The sequence below is a fragment of the Coenobita brevimanus genome, chromosome 2 (assembly GCF_032717465.1).
Source record: "Coenobita brevimanus isolate Jiangsu-jjx chromosome 2, ASM3271746v2, whole genome shotgun sequence".
NCBI classification, from domain to species: Eukaryota; Metazoa; Arthropoda; class Malacostraca; order Decapoda; family Coenobitidae; genus Coenobita; species Coenobita brevimanus.
Window position 1 is genome coordinate 475780 of NC_136955.1, and position 14221 is coordinate 490000.

At 42.1% G+C, this 14221-nt stretch overlaps 1 protein-coding gene across 1 annotated transcript in view; it reads right to left on the reverse strand.

The window, feature by feature from the left end:
• Nucleotides 1-10097: 10097 nt before the first annotated feature.
• The window catches only part of LOC145390655 (kynurenine 3-monooxygenase-like), a 9503-nt gene continuing 5379 nt past the window's right edge, over nt 10098-14221 (reverse strand). Inside the window, exons 7-11 of the mRNA XM_080265448.1 lie at nt 13712-13804; nt 12722-12811; nt 11536-11676; nt 10604-10765; nt 10098-10275 (exon numbers count right to left, since the gene is read on the reverse strand). Coding sequence (XP_080121574.1) covers nt 10105-10275; nt 10604-10765; nt 11536-11676; nt 12722-12811; nt 13712-13804 — 657 coding nt within the window. The 3' untranslated portion in view covers nt 10098-10104. The remainder of the gene's footprint in view (nt 10276-10603; nt 10766-11535; nt 11677-12721; nt 12812-13711; nt 13805-14221) is intronic.

The following is a 14221-nucleotide window of genomic DNA, read 5'->3' on the forward strand; positions in this document are numbered from 1 at the left end:
TTCGCTCGCCTCCCTCCCCCTTTAAAAATAATCCTGGATTCACCCCTGTGCCCACCCCCCTTTCCCTGGCCCTAGATACGCCACTGCAGAGCAACTTAACATTCTGCCGTCAGAGCCATTAATGTACATTGTAAATTGCATATGTGAGCACGTGTAAGAAAATACAGAACAATAAAAAGTTGTATATTAAGCTTATTCGACCTTTTATGATATGGTTACACAAAAAAAATGTGAATTACTAGAGAATAGACAATACTCAGATGGTTCTACAAAAAAATAGAGCTCCATAGGAACTCTAGTGGCACAAAAACTCACAATTCAGCTTTTGATTATAGAGTTGTGGAATAAAATCTAGGGATACAAAACCCACAATTCAACTTAGTATTATTTTTTTTTAAGGTAATATTGAACTGGGTAAAAGGTCGACGGATATAAATCCCACATTTCAACTTAGAGTTTTTCAGAGATGCAGTGGCGTATGGTATAAATGTTAATACCCCTTATTTCAACTTAGACTATTCAGAATCCAGGTATATGCAAAGAAAAACTAGGGCTTCCATTACTTAAACTTGATTAGTAAGTACAGTAATCTACATGACTAGTAATTTGTAAAGTTACGAGTCCCAGGTGCTATTTACCGGCATGTTAGGTGACTAGCCCTAATAGCCTCATCTTGGCTGGACTTCATGATCCTGCACAGTGCTAGTTTCACGTAGCACCTGCAGTGTTTCTCGTTAATGCCAGGCTATTTCATACAGCTTAGGGGAGATGCCTGGAGATGCTACTGTACACTAGTCCAGGTCATCTTGTATCTGTAATTACTCAGGTTTATGCTTCATATAACAGCACTATTATACCTTGCTTTATACAATAGCCTGGTTATCCGTCCTCTTTCAGGTTCATACGTTTTTATCCAAGATCTTATTCAAAATCTGTCCAGATACCAGTGTATACAGAATGTCCTTATGACTTGGGTCCACAGTGGCGTAAAAATACTGTTAAAAGTCCCATTGCTACCCATAAACAGATTTACCAGCTTGCCCCAGCTTAGTAAGTTTTATGTAACCAGTATATACAGAAAGTCCTCATAACTTAGGTCTATAGTGGCGTAAAAATACTATTAAAAGTTCCATTGCTACCAATGGAACAGATTTGCCAGTTTCCCCCCCAGGTTGGTATGTTTTCTGTCAAGACGTATGAAGAGGCCTGCCCCTGTTATCACAGCCACTGCTCTTGTCCAAGCCAATTTCAGTGTAATTAATGGCTATTCCAGTTACGTATGTCCTTATTTCAAAGGACAACCGAATACCGACTCCTTTTACACTATAACCAAGCCATTGTGGCGACTTAATATGCACAATACACTTCAGTTTGCCCTTGTTTATTACCAATACCAAACAACCAAAATACAGTAGCAGTTCTGGGCGAAAGCCTAGCGGGGCCGTGATGGCCGAGTGAGAAGAGCGTTGGCTTGCCAGTGCTCAGGACCTGGGTTCGATTCCCGGGAATTAGAGGTTATTTAAAACATATGGCAGTGTCCTTAGTGGCCTGTCATTGGACCCGGGTTCGACTCCCGGTTGATATAGAGGTGAATTGGGGCAGTTTGGCAGCCACTTAGTGGTCTGTCAGGGGTGTGGTGGCGTGGGGTGGGCAGTCACGTAGTGGCTGCCTTGGTGGTGTACACACACACACCCTCTTCACACACACACACTCCTCTCTCACACACTCCATTCACATACACTCTTCACATACACTCCTCTCACACTCACATACACTCTTCACACCTACCCCACACATACGCACCCTAAGACAGACACAGAGGGGGGGCTTATACAAAACGGTAGGGGGTGGAAAGTAGGGGGGTTTTACTTCTAGGTCCCCAAAAGGGTATACCCTTTTGGGGACCTAGAAGTAAAACCCCCCTATTTTCCACCCCCTACTGTTTGATATAAGCCCCCCCCTCTGTGTCTGTCTTAGGGTGCGTATGTGTGTGTCTTGTGTGAATAAGATGTGTGTATGTGTCTTGTGTAAGTAAGGTGTGTGTGTGTCAGGTGTGTGTGGGTGTCTTGTGTAAATCAGGTATGTGTGTGAGTGGAAGTGAGCATGTGTGTGTGAGTGGTAGTGTAAGTGAGTGAATGTATGTATGTGTGGTAGTGTAAGTGAATGTATGTGTGTGTGTGCCTACTTTAACATTCCCCCCCAAAGGCAGCCACTACGTGACTGCCCACCCCACGCCACCACACCCCTGACAGACCACTAAGTGGCTGCCAAACTGCTCAGTTCACCTCTATATCAACCGGGAGTCGAACCCGGGTCCAATGACAGGCCACTAAGGACACTGCCATATGTTTTAAATAACCTCTATTTCCCGGGAGTCGAACCCAGGTCCTGAGCATCAGCAAGCCAATGCTCTTCTCACTCGGCCACCACGGCCACGCTAGGGTTGCGGCCAGAACTGCTGCTGTATTTTGGTTGTTTGTGTCAATAATAAACAAAGCGATACGAAGCTCTAACGTGCAGAATAAGTTTCTAAGGAAGAGTTATTACGATCCAGAACCACTTGGAATATAAAAAGACTGTAATTTAATGCTAGTCACGATGAAGTGAAGAGTATCGTGTATCGACTCATATGTAGGATGCAAATAAAAACTGGAACACACTATTTTTCATTTATTTTTTATTTTGAAAAAGTTACAATACTTTCTTTACTCCCAATGCGCTATTTTTATTAACCGTGTCTCTCAAGCTCCTACGTCCCAGTCGGCTGGACCAAATCGCCTGGAATCAGCTGTAAAGAATATGCTGGTCATGGAGGGGTTAATGCTGACAGTGTATTAACTTTCTCAGGCTCCTATGACTCACTCTCAGCTGAATAAAATCGTCTGGTGAAACTACAATATCACTAGAATATTCCCGAGCATCAAGGGGTTAACAAATGTCTAGGTTAACCCTTTAATGCTTGGAATTACTCTATGTCCAGCTGACGGGGGGGACTAGGTTATCCAATTGAGAGTGAGTCACAGGAGCCTTACAGAGACAGTACGATACTTCACTCACATTAGCTCGTCGAAAAAAAAGTATTTGCAATGCCTCCATATTTATTTCTGACCTGTGGCAATACATTAACACTAGAATACGATGCTAGTCAATGATGAAATGCTATGGAAAGGATGCAGGCCCGTAGTATTGTCTCACTCTGCCTCTGAGCTGCGGGAATTAACCTACAAAAGGACGAAAAATTCCGCCCAGTTAATCAACAGCTACGACTCAGCATTCAAGATGGAGAGATGGCAGTTTTAGGCCAAGCTGGAGTAGAAAAGGCAGTGTCGTCTGCTTGACTTCTCCCCTTAGCGGCAATGCAGAGGTGGCGCCACCTTGTGCGTGGAATGCGGGAATTCCAGGCCATTCAGCACGAGGACGCATATCTATTTTTCGATTTAGAGAGGTTGGACATAAATTTCACTGGGTCATTCCATACGATAAGGCTACCTAAAGCTGAATAAAATCGTCTAAACGTATCAAAAATGAAATATAAGACGTCTACATGATATAAAAACATCTGGCCAACCCTGGGACTCGATCTGTAGCTCCTAGAAGACAGAGCACTCAATCTGCTGACGTTTTTTTTTAACTCCTACTCTGCTAGATTCACACGATTTCAAGAAGCATAAGAAAACCGCCTTAGGAAGATGGGACAAAAACAGTCTTCATTAACACACAGACTGAGTACGACTTATTTACATTGGTCTGACTAATATCACACCCCACCCCATTCCAACCCACTGCACCCCAACCAACCCTTATCCTACCCCTTTGTACCCCATTCAGTATCGCAGGTACCCCACTCCACCCCACCCAACATCTGGTCCTACTTTACTGCACCCCACATAACCCCGATCCTGCCCCACTGTACCCCACCAAACCCCGATCCTGCCCCACTGCACCCCACCCAACCCCGATCCTACCCCACTGCACCCCACCCAACCCCGATCTTACCCCACTGCACCCCATTCAACCCCGATCCTACCCCACTGCATCCCACCCAACCCCGATCCTACCCCACTGCACCCCACCAAACCCAGATCCTACCCCACTGCACCCCACATAACCCCGATCCTACCCCACTGCACCCCACCAAACCCCGATCCTACCCCACTGCACCCCACCAAACCACGATCCTACCCCACTGCACCCCACCCAACCCCCACCCTACCCCACTGCACCCCACATAACCCCGATCCTACCCCACTGCACCCCACATAACCCCGATCCTACCCCACTGCACCCAACCAAACCCCGATCCTACCCCACTGCACCCCACCCAACCCCGAACATAACCCACTGCAACCCACCCAACCCCACCCAACCCCGATCCTACCCCACTGCACCCCACACAACCTCAATCCTTCCCTACTGCACCCCACCAAACCCCGATCCTACCCCACTGCACCCCACACAACCCCGATCCTACCCCACTGCACCCCACACAACCCCGATCGTACTCCATTGCACCCCACCCAACCCCGATCCTACCCCACTGCACCCCACCCAACCCCGATCCTACCCCACTGCACCCCACCCAACCCCGATCCTACCCCACTGCCTATGTATCTGTCTATCTGTCTATCCGTCTATCCATCTATCTATCTATCTATCTAACAGGCGAATGATAGTGACACTTGTTATAAAGAGAACACGACTTAGCTTTTAAGGGAGAGGAGAGGTGACGGCTGCCTGGCTTTCTTCATGGCTTTTCCTGGCTTTCTCCCTGGCTTTCTCCCTTGGCTTTCTTCCTTGACTGGCTTTTTTCCTGACTCGCTTTCCTCCTGGTTTCCTGTGGATTTCTTGCAGCTTCGTCCGTCTATCTGTCGACAAAATTATCTTCATCATCATCATCATCATCATCACCATCATCATCATCATCATCATCGTCATTGTCATCATCATCATCATCATCATCATCATCATCATCATCATCATCATTGTCATCATCGTCATCATCATCATCATCATCATCATCATCATCATCATCATTATATTATCAATTCCCTCTCTCCATCTCAAGTGTTGAGACGTAACGGTAGATTGACGCTGGAATATGATGCTAGTCACGAAGAAGTGCTATGTGACTGGAGCCGCGGCACTGTCTTATTGTGCCACGTAGATACGTGAAATAAACTACAGTACATGATCCTAGTCACAAAGAAGTGCTATGAAGGATTAATTCTCGCTCTCACTCTCCCTCTGATTAGAAGAAAAGGTTGTCAACAGAAGCCATAACAGTAAATCTTTAAATATTATATCTCCATTGATGCTTTTAAAACACACTGAGGTGGTTTGGCCATGTGGAGAGGATGGAGAGTGAGAGACTGACGAGGAGAGTGTATGTGAGTGAGGTGGAGGGGGAGAGAGGGAGGGAGAAGCCAAGGATGAGATGGAGGGATGGAGTGGAGAGGTATGTGAGAGATGGGGACGTGAGCTGGGAGCGGGGCAGTGAAATGGAGTTGGACAGGGTGACATGGAGGCGATTTGTTTGTGGCCACCCCTTACGGGATTAAGGCGTCCGGCAATAGACTGATATATAGACCCTTTTAATTTACTATGGACGTAATATATTTTTTTCTGTGTATAGCCAGACGCCTTAATTTCGGAAGAGGTGCCCACAAATCCCTTTCATATCACCTTGTTCTCCAGCATCAATCTGTCCTCCCCCCAGCTCACACTATCCTTATGCATATACCTCTCCAGCACATCCCCCCACCTCCTCCTCGGTCTCACTCTCACGTTCCACACTGACATACGCTCTCCTAATCAATCTCGCATTCTCCATTATCTCCACATGACCAAAGCATCTCAGGATACTTCTCCCAACACTTTCCAGCACATCCACGTCACCACCACAACGCTCCTTCACTTCCTCATCTGTTTGTCTCTCCACGTAACTCCATATCCACAGCAACACCACAACGCTCCTTCACTTCCTCATCTGTTTGTCTCTCCACGTAACTCTACATCCAAATCACCACCACAACGCTCCTTCACTTCCTCATTTATGTCTGTCTCTCTACATAACTCCACATCCACATCACCACCACAATGCTCCTTCACTTCCTCATTTGTCTATCTGCCTCTTCACGTAACTCCACATCCACATAAATACCACAACGCACCTTCACTTGTCTGTCCCTCCACGTAGGACCACACTCCTCTCAGTTCCACACCACTTTTCACACCAATAAAGACGATTTGGTTCATCTGAAAGAACCCGTAGCTATCAATGAACTGTTGAACATTATCCTCGCTTACCTTTGTTTATCTCAGCAAGATGGGGATGCTGTTTACACACTAAGTTATCAGGCAAAATATACACAGCTCCGACGTCCTTCCCCTCTCACGGTTAGAGGGTGACTGACGGGATTCGAAGCTTCTAAGGTTCACGGAGCTCCAGTTCGAGACAAAAGACTCGTTTTTATCATGCTGAGCAGTATTTTATTTTTCATATTATTCCAGCTATACGTTTTTCACCTTAACTTGGCCTAAAATTGCCTTCTCTCCCTCCTAAATGCTGAACTGTAGCAATGGACTAAAATATGATGCTAGTCACGAAGAAGTGCTATCGAATGGATATAGAGCCTTCTTTTTTAATCTACCTACCTTTCTACCTGCCTATCTACCTGTCTACCTACCTATATGTCTACCTACTACCTCACATTCATCCTGTTTTACCTCCTGGATATTAAATGCTCATCTTTGGCCAGATTTCTTCAAGCGACTCATTTCCATCTCAACTTGATTCTTATAACGTTCCAGCCTCTTTACTCCAATGCTATTTCCACGTCATTCTTGCTGCTTCCAGACGGTTTTATTCAGCTTATGACAACCCCCTAGTAATGGAGGGATTAATGCAGGCTGTAGCTAACCCCTCCAGTTTTGAAAAATATCTTAAAGGTTAAAAACTCTGCCTTAAAATGAAAAAATGTCTCAAGGTGGAATTTGAGATGAAAATGAAAGTTGGCAAAATGAAGAAATTGGCTTCAGATGAAAAAATATATATATATAAGGATGAAAGGTCTAAAAAAAAAAAATGCCAAGATAAAACATGTCTAAAAGTCTTAAGATGAAACTGTCTAAAAAATGTCTTACGATGAAACATGTCTAAAACTGTCTTATAATTAGTCTAAAAAATGTCTTAAGATGAAACATGTCTAAAAAATGTCTCAAGGTGAAACATGTCTAAAAAATGTCTTAAGGTGAAACATGTCTAAAAAATGTCTTAAGGTGAAACATGTCTAAAAATGTCTTAAGATGAAACATGTCTAAAAAATGTCTTAAGATGAAACATGTCTAAAAATTGTCTGAAGGTGAAACATGTCTAAAAAAATGTCTTAAGGTGAAACATGTCAAAAAAATGTCTTAAGGTGAAACATGTCTAAAAAAATGTCAAGGTGAAACATGTCTAAAAAAAATGTCTTAAGGTGAAACATGTCTAAAAAATGTCTTAAGGTGAAACATGTCTAAAAAATGTCTTAAGGTGAAACATGTCTAAAAAAAATGTCTTAAGATGAAACATGTCTAAAAAAATGTCTTAAGGTGAAACATGTCTAAAAAAATGTTTTAAGGTGAAACATGTCTAAAAAATGTCAAGGTGAAACATGTCTAAAAAAATGTCTTAAGATGAAACATGTCTAAAAAAAAAATGTCTTAAGGTGAAACATGTCTTAAAAAAAATGTCTTAAGATGAAACATGTCTAAAAAAATGTCTTAAGATGAAACATGTCTAAAAAAAATATCTTAAGGTGAAACATGTCTAAAAAAAATGTCTTAAGATGAAACATGTCTAAAAAAAATGTCTTAAGATGAAACATGTCTAAAAAAATGTCTTAAGAAGAAACATGTCTAAAAAAATGTCTTAAGGTGAAACATGTCTAAAAATGTCTTAAGGTGAAACATGTCTAAAAAAATGTCTTAAGGTGAAACATGTCAAAAAATGTCTTAAGATGAAACATGTCTAAAAAAATGTCTTAAGAAGAAACATGTCTAAAAAAATGTCTTAAGGTGAAACATGTCTAAAAATGTCTTAAGAAGAAACATGTCTAAAAAAATGTCTTAAGGTGAAATATGTCTAAAAAAATGTCTTAAGGTGAAACGTCTAAAAAATATGAAAAAATTGAGGAGAAGGAAATAAAAAGTCATCACAGTTAAGAAAGTAATTTTAAGATCAATATAATTCCTACTCAAAAATTAATATTGCAAATCTTAGTTCAAAAATATAAGTGAGGGACTACGACTCTATCTATCTACCTATCTATGTCTGTCTATCTTTCTATCTATTTATTGCCAGAGCCTTAATCTCGTCAGGGGTGGCCACAAACAAATCGCCTCCATGTCGCCGTCCCCAGCCATTTCACTGTCCTGCTCCCAGCTCACACCCCCTTCTCATATACCTCTCCACTCCATCCCTCCACCTCATCCTTGGCCTCCTCCTTCCTCTCCCCCCCCTTCCACCTCACTCACATCCTCTCTCCTCGTTAGTTTCTCACTCCTCTCTACAGTACATGGCCTCCTATTACTACGAATTACAAGTTACTTATAGATCTCACCAAAATTTTCAGACCTTTGCCTCCCTATTTCTTCAATTATCAGTTCATTGTATTTTCTAGTATCAAAACAGAATTAAATTGGCAGTTAGATTATATTAAGAGTTAGGAATCTCTCTTATAGAAAAGGTTAATGAAGCTGTATTTGTCTTTATCTCTAGCCAGATACATCAATCCCGTTAAGAGCCACAAACAAATCGCCTCCATGCCGCCTTGTCCCCTGCCATTTCGTTGCCCTGTATTTAATATATTCAATTTAAAACACCTGTACAAAGCTGACAAAATCCCTCTAATAAGCACAATAAAAATGAAAATGGATAATAATAATAATAATAAAATAATAATAATAAAATAATAATAATAATAATAATAATAATAGAGTAGAGAGTTTATTAAACCAACTCTTTATTTCTGTGTCTATGGTAAAGAAGGAAAACTATCACATTGACTATACTCCTGTCATTCTAACTTGGCCTAAAATTGCCATCTCTTCATCTTAAGTGCTGATGTGTAATAAGAGCTTAGCACCAGAATACGATGCTAGTCACGAAGAAGCGCTATGAGAAGGATGTACAGCCGTAGCTTGGTCTGTTACTCTCTTCACCAAAAATTACCATCTCTATATCTAATGCCGATTTGTAACAAGAGATTAACACTAGAATACGATGCTAGTCACGAAGAAGTGCTACAGAAAGGAAGTAGAGCCGTAGCATTTCTTTGTCCCTGAGCTACGTGAGCTGCAAAAGGACGAAAATCTGGGCCAAGTTGGAATGAAAACAGTATAGGTTGTCTCTTTATTGGGTATTATTTCCTGGGGGGAGGGAAGCGAAATTACGAGGGACAGGGCGACATGGAGGCGATTTGTTTGTGGCCACCCCCTGCAGGATTAAGGCGTCTGACAATAGATTTTATTTATAGTTTCCTAAAGAGGGTAAAGATATAAAGTCACTGTTTATTCGTAGGCAGCATCAGGTTAGCACGGAATATTCAGACACAGTTGCAATACCGTAATCATCATAATCATCATCATCATCATTATAATTACTATCACCATCATCATCATCATCAAACTCACCACCACCACCAGCACCATCATCATTATTATAATCATCATCATCAAAATCATCACCACCAGCAATATCATCATCATCATCATCATCACCATCATCGTTACCATCTTCACCATCACCATTACTACTACTACTGCTGCTATTACTATCACTACCACTACCACCACTACTGCTACTACTACTATTCCTACTGTTACTACTACTACTACTACCACCCCTACTACTATCCAGGAACCATGCACTTTATCACTAGTCTTAACCTAGTTATTCAAATCTCTTAAGATCATTTTGGCCACGGTATTCCATTTTCTTCTTCAAATATATATCAAACTCTTGGGACACCCTGTATATTAATCCATAAGAGAACACTGCTTATACCAAGGCACAAATAAATCGCAACAGAGAAGGTGTTAGGGGATCGTCAGGTGTCCGAAATCTCACTGTCTGATGGCTGGGACTGAGGTGGCGGCCGCCCAGGTCTTGGTGAGGAGGGTGGAGAGTTGGGAGAGAATGGAGCACGAGAGGGTGTGGAGAGAGTCGGTCTTGGCCAGTACCACACCAGCTCCCACACCAGCCATACCAGCTACACTCAGGATGTTTTTCACCACCTGGAATATTAAAATCAATCATCATCATCATCATCATTTATCACCATCATCAATCATCATCATCATCATCATCACCATCACCATTACCACCACCACCATCACCGTAATAAATGCAAAATGAATCGTTAAAGAAGAGGTGTTACGAATCATACCACATACCCTAGCCTGCCGAAGCATTTATGGTAGGGCTGACGTAATATGCAAAATAAATCACTAAAGAAAGGGCGTTAACGGAAGACCCTGAGCCTGACGTGTAAATACCAAGGTGTAAACTGTAATACCCAAACTAAATCGCTACAGGAGAGGTGTTAACAAGCCTCCTACGCACCCTATCTTGCCACTTCTTCTTGGCGATGCATCTGTGGTAGGGCTGACGCGTGAAGGTGACCATGGTGTACAGGGGAAGCCAGTAAGAAGGAAGGATTGTGCTTAGAAGGTCATCAAACTTCTTGCGGAGGAGAAAGGAGCGCGAATTTACCAGGTCCCGCATCTGTAATAAGAAATCATCAGTCAGTCGGTTGGTTGGTTAGTTAGTTAGTTAGTTAGTTAGTTAGTTAGTTAGTTAGTTAGTTAGTTAGTTAGTTAGTTAGTTAGTTAGTTAGTTAGTTAGTCAGTCAGTCAGTCAGTCAGTCAGTCAGTCAGTCAGTCAGTCAGTCAGTCAGTCAGTCAGTCAGTCCATCATTCGATCAATCATTCCATCATTCCATCATTCAGTCAATCAATCAATCAATCAGTCAGTCAGTCAGTCAGTCAGTGAATCAAAGAGCAATGGATATCAGTATAAAGCCAAGTTACGGTGAAAATACTACAGAAACCACGACCTTAAAGAGTAGAGAGTAACGTGAAGTGAGTAAGAAGAGAGTAAAGTGAAAATAGTAAGGTAAAGAGTAGGGTAGAAAGAGTAAGGCAAAGAGAGTAAAGGTAAGGAGAGGAAGATGAAGAGAGTAGGGTAAAGAGTAGGGTAAAGAGTATGGTAAAGAGAGTTAGGTAAAAAGAGTTAGGTAAAGAGTGTAAGGTAAAGAGTAAGGTAGAAAGTAAGGTAAGGAGAGAGAGTAAGAGTATGGTAAAGAGAATAAAGTAAGGAGAGTAAGGCAGAGAGACTAAGGTAAAGAGACTAAGGTAAAGAGACTAAGGTAAAGAGAGAAAGGTAAAGAAATCAGAGAGCGAAGTGAGGAGAGTAAAACAGAGAGAGCCAATTAAAGAACAAAATACGTCACTCTAAAGCCAAGTAACAGTGACAGGAGTATAGGAACCACCCACCTCAATATAGTTATACAGGGCCAGGTCCACTATCGCCTCGGCATCTGGATTACGCTTGGCTGAGTAGGCGGGCAGGGCGGCGGCGAGGTCATCATCATACTGGTCTAGTAGTTCATTCAGCACCACACAATCCTCCATTCCCTGTTGACGAGGATATAGATTAACCCCTTCATGATTGGGACAACTCTAGGGGTGCGTTCTACTAGTCCAGATTAACTCCTTCATGACTGGGACAACTCTAGGGATGTGTTCTGGTCGTCTGAGTGAGCTATAGGAGCCGCAGTCATTAAGAAGTTATAACACTGGTCCACTAATTCTTTCATTACCATACAATCCTCCATTCCCTGTTGACGAGGATATGAATTAACCCCTTCATGACTAGGAGAACTCTAGGGATGCCTTCTACTCGTCCAGATTAACTCCTTCATGACTGGGACAACTCTAGGGATGTGTTCTGGTCGTCTGAGTGAGCTATAGGAACATCAGTCATTAAGTTATATTAGTCTAGAAATATACCTATACTCTGTTCACTCTAACTTGGCCCAAATTTTCGTCCTTCCGCAGCTTATATCACGAAGGTCATGGGTACGAAATAAGATGTTGCTGTTCTACGTCCTTCCCATGGCACTTCTTCGTGACTAGCATCATATTCTAGTGTTCCCCTCTCGTTGCAACTCTAACATGGAGAGACGCGAGGATAGAACTGAGGCACGTGAGGATAGAACTGAGGCACGTGAGGATAGAACTGAGGCACGTGAGGATAGAGTTGAGGGACGTTTAGATAACCAGGCAGTGGAGCAGATTACACTGATGCCAGCACGTGAAGGGGTCCTCTCTAGAATATTAAAGATGGGTTGACAACACACTAATAAGGTAACGTACTAATAAGGTAACACTAATAAGGTAACTAATAAGTAACACTAATAAGGTAACTAATAAGTAACACTAATAAGGTAACTAATAAGGTAACACTAATAAGGTAACTAATAAGGTAACACTAATAAGGTAACTAATATGGTAACACTAATAAGGTAACTGATAAGGTAACTAATAAGTAACACTAATAAGGTAACTAATAAGGTAACACTAATAAGGTAACACTAATAAGGTAACACTAATAAGGTAACTAATAAGGTAAGGTAACACTAATAAGGTAACTAATAAGGTAACTAGAAAGGTAACATACACAGTTCATGCCCTGCCCATAGAAAGGAACCATGGCGTGGGCTGCGTCTCCCATGATAAGGCCAGTCGCGCCCACGTGGTACGGTGAACACTGAAACGAAACAGAAATGAAACAGGGAAATGAAACAAGTGAAACATAAATGAAACAAATGAAACACAGAAATAAACACAGATTGGATGGTCTTACAGTTCCATAAACATTACTTCTCTATTTCCTATACCATGACTAAATTGAACCGGAATTGGATGCTCTTTAAACTTCATAAACAATTTCTTGACTCCCTTTATAAAACACTGAAATGAAACACGTAATTTAGATATTTTTAAAACTTCATTAACGTTATTTGTCTGTTCCCGATGTCAAGAAACAGTTAGGTACAAAAGTTCGCCTCAAATTACGCTTCTATTTATGGCATGTCCGTCACTTTTCAATGCGCAATATCAAAGAAGCATTTATGAGAAGAGGAACATATCAAACCTCTCTCTGACGATGCAGGATAGACACTGATAATGCTGACTGAGGTGTGGCAGTGGGATGATGTAGGAAAGACACTGGTAACGCTGACTGTCTGCTGGTGTGGGCGTGGGTGTGGCAGTGGCAGTAGGAAATGAATAAATGATGCAGGATAGCCACTGATAACGCTGTCTGGTGTGGCAGTGGGAGTAGGAAATGAATAAATGATGCAGGATAGACACAGATAACGTTGTGGTGTGCCAGTGGGAGTAGGAAATGAATAAATGATGCAGGATAGACACTGATAATGCTGTGGTGTGCCAGTGGGAGTAGGAAATGAATAAATGATGCAGGATAGACACAGATAACGTTGTGTGGTGTGGCAGTGGGAGTAGGAAATGAATAAATGATGCAGGATAGACACTGATAACGTTGTGTGGTGTGGCAGTGGGAATAAACAATGGATAAATGATGCAGGATAGACACTGAAACCACAATTATCCATAACACACGAATAATCACCATCTAAATACCCACCTTCACGTAGATCATAGGTAGTGCCTTGTTAGAAAAGAAGTCATTGATCAATTTCTCTCGGCCAATGAGTGGAATCGCATCAGGGTAGTACGTCTGGAAGGGAAGAAAAATTTTAGTGATTTTGATGTGAAATTCTGTGTGTATTTACCTCTCTGTCTATTTACCTAGCTATCCATGTCTGTCTCTCCCTGTCTGTCTGTCTACCTATCTGTCTGTCAACTGTTTATATATTTACCTACGTAACTGTGTGTGTGTGTCTGTCTGTCTGTCTATCTATCTGTCTAACTATCTCCAGACGCCTAAATCCAGTAAGGGCTGGGTACAAACAAATCGCCTCCATGTCACCCTGTTCCCCCACCATCAAGCTGCCCTCTCTCCACAACACACCCCTCTCACACACCTCTCCACCCCAACAGAAACAGACAACCAAAGACTTCCTGATCACGCAATGCCACCACGGGAAGTAGGCTGATCATTTAACCTTGAATATATAAAACCAAGGCAGTAAAT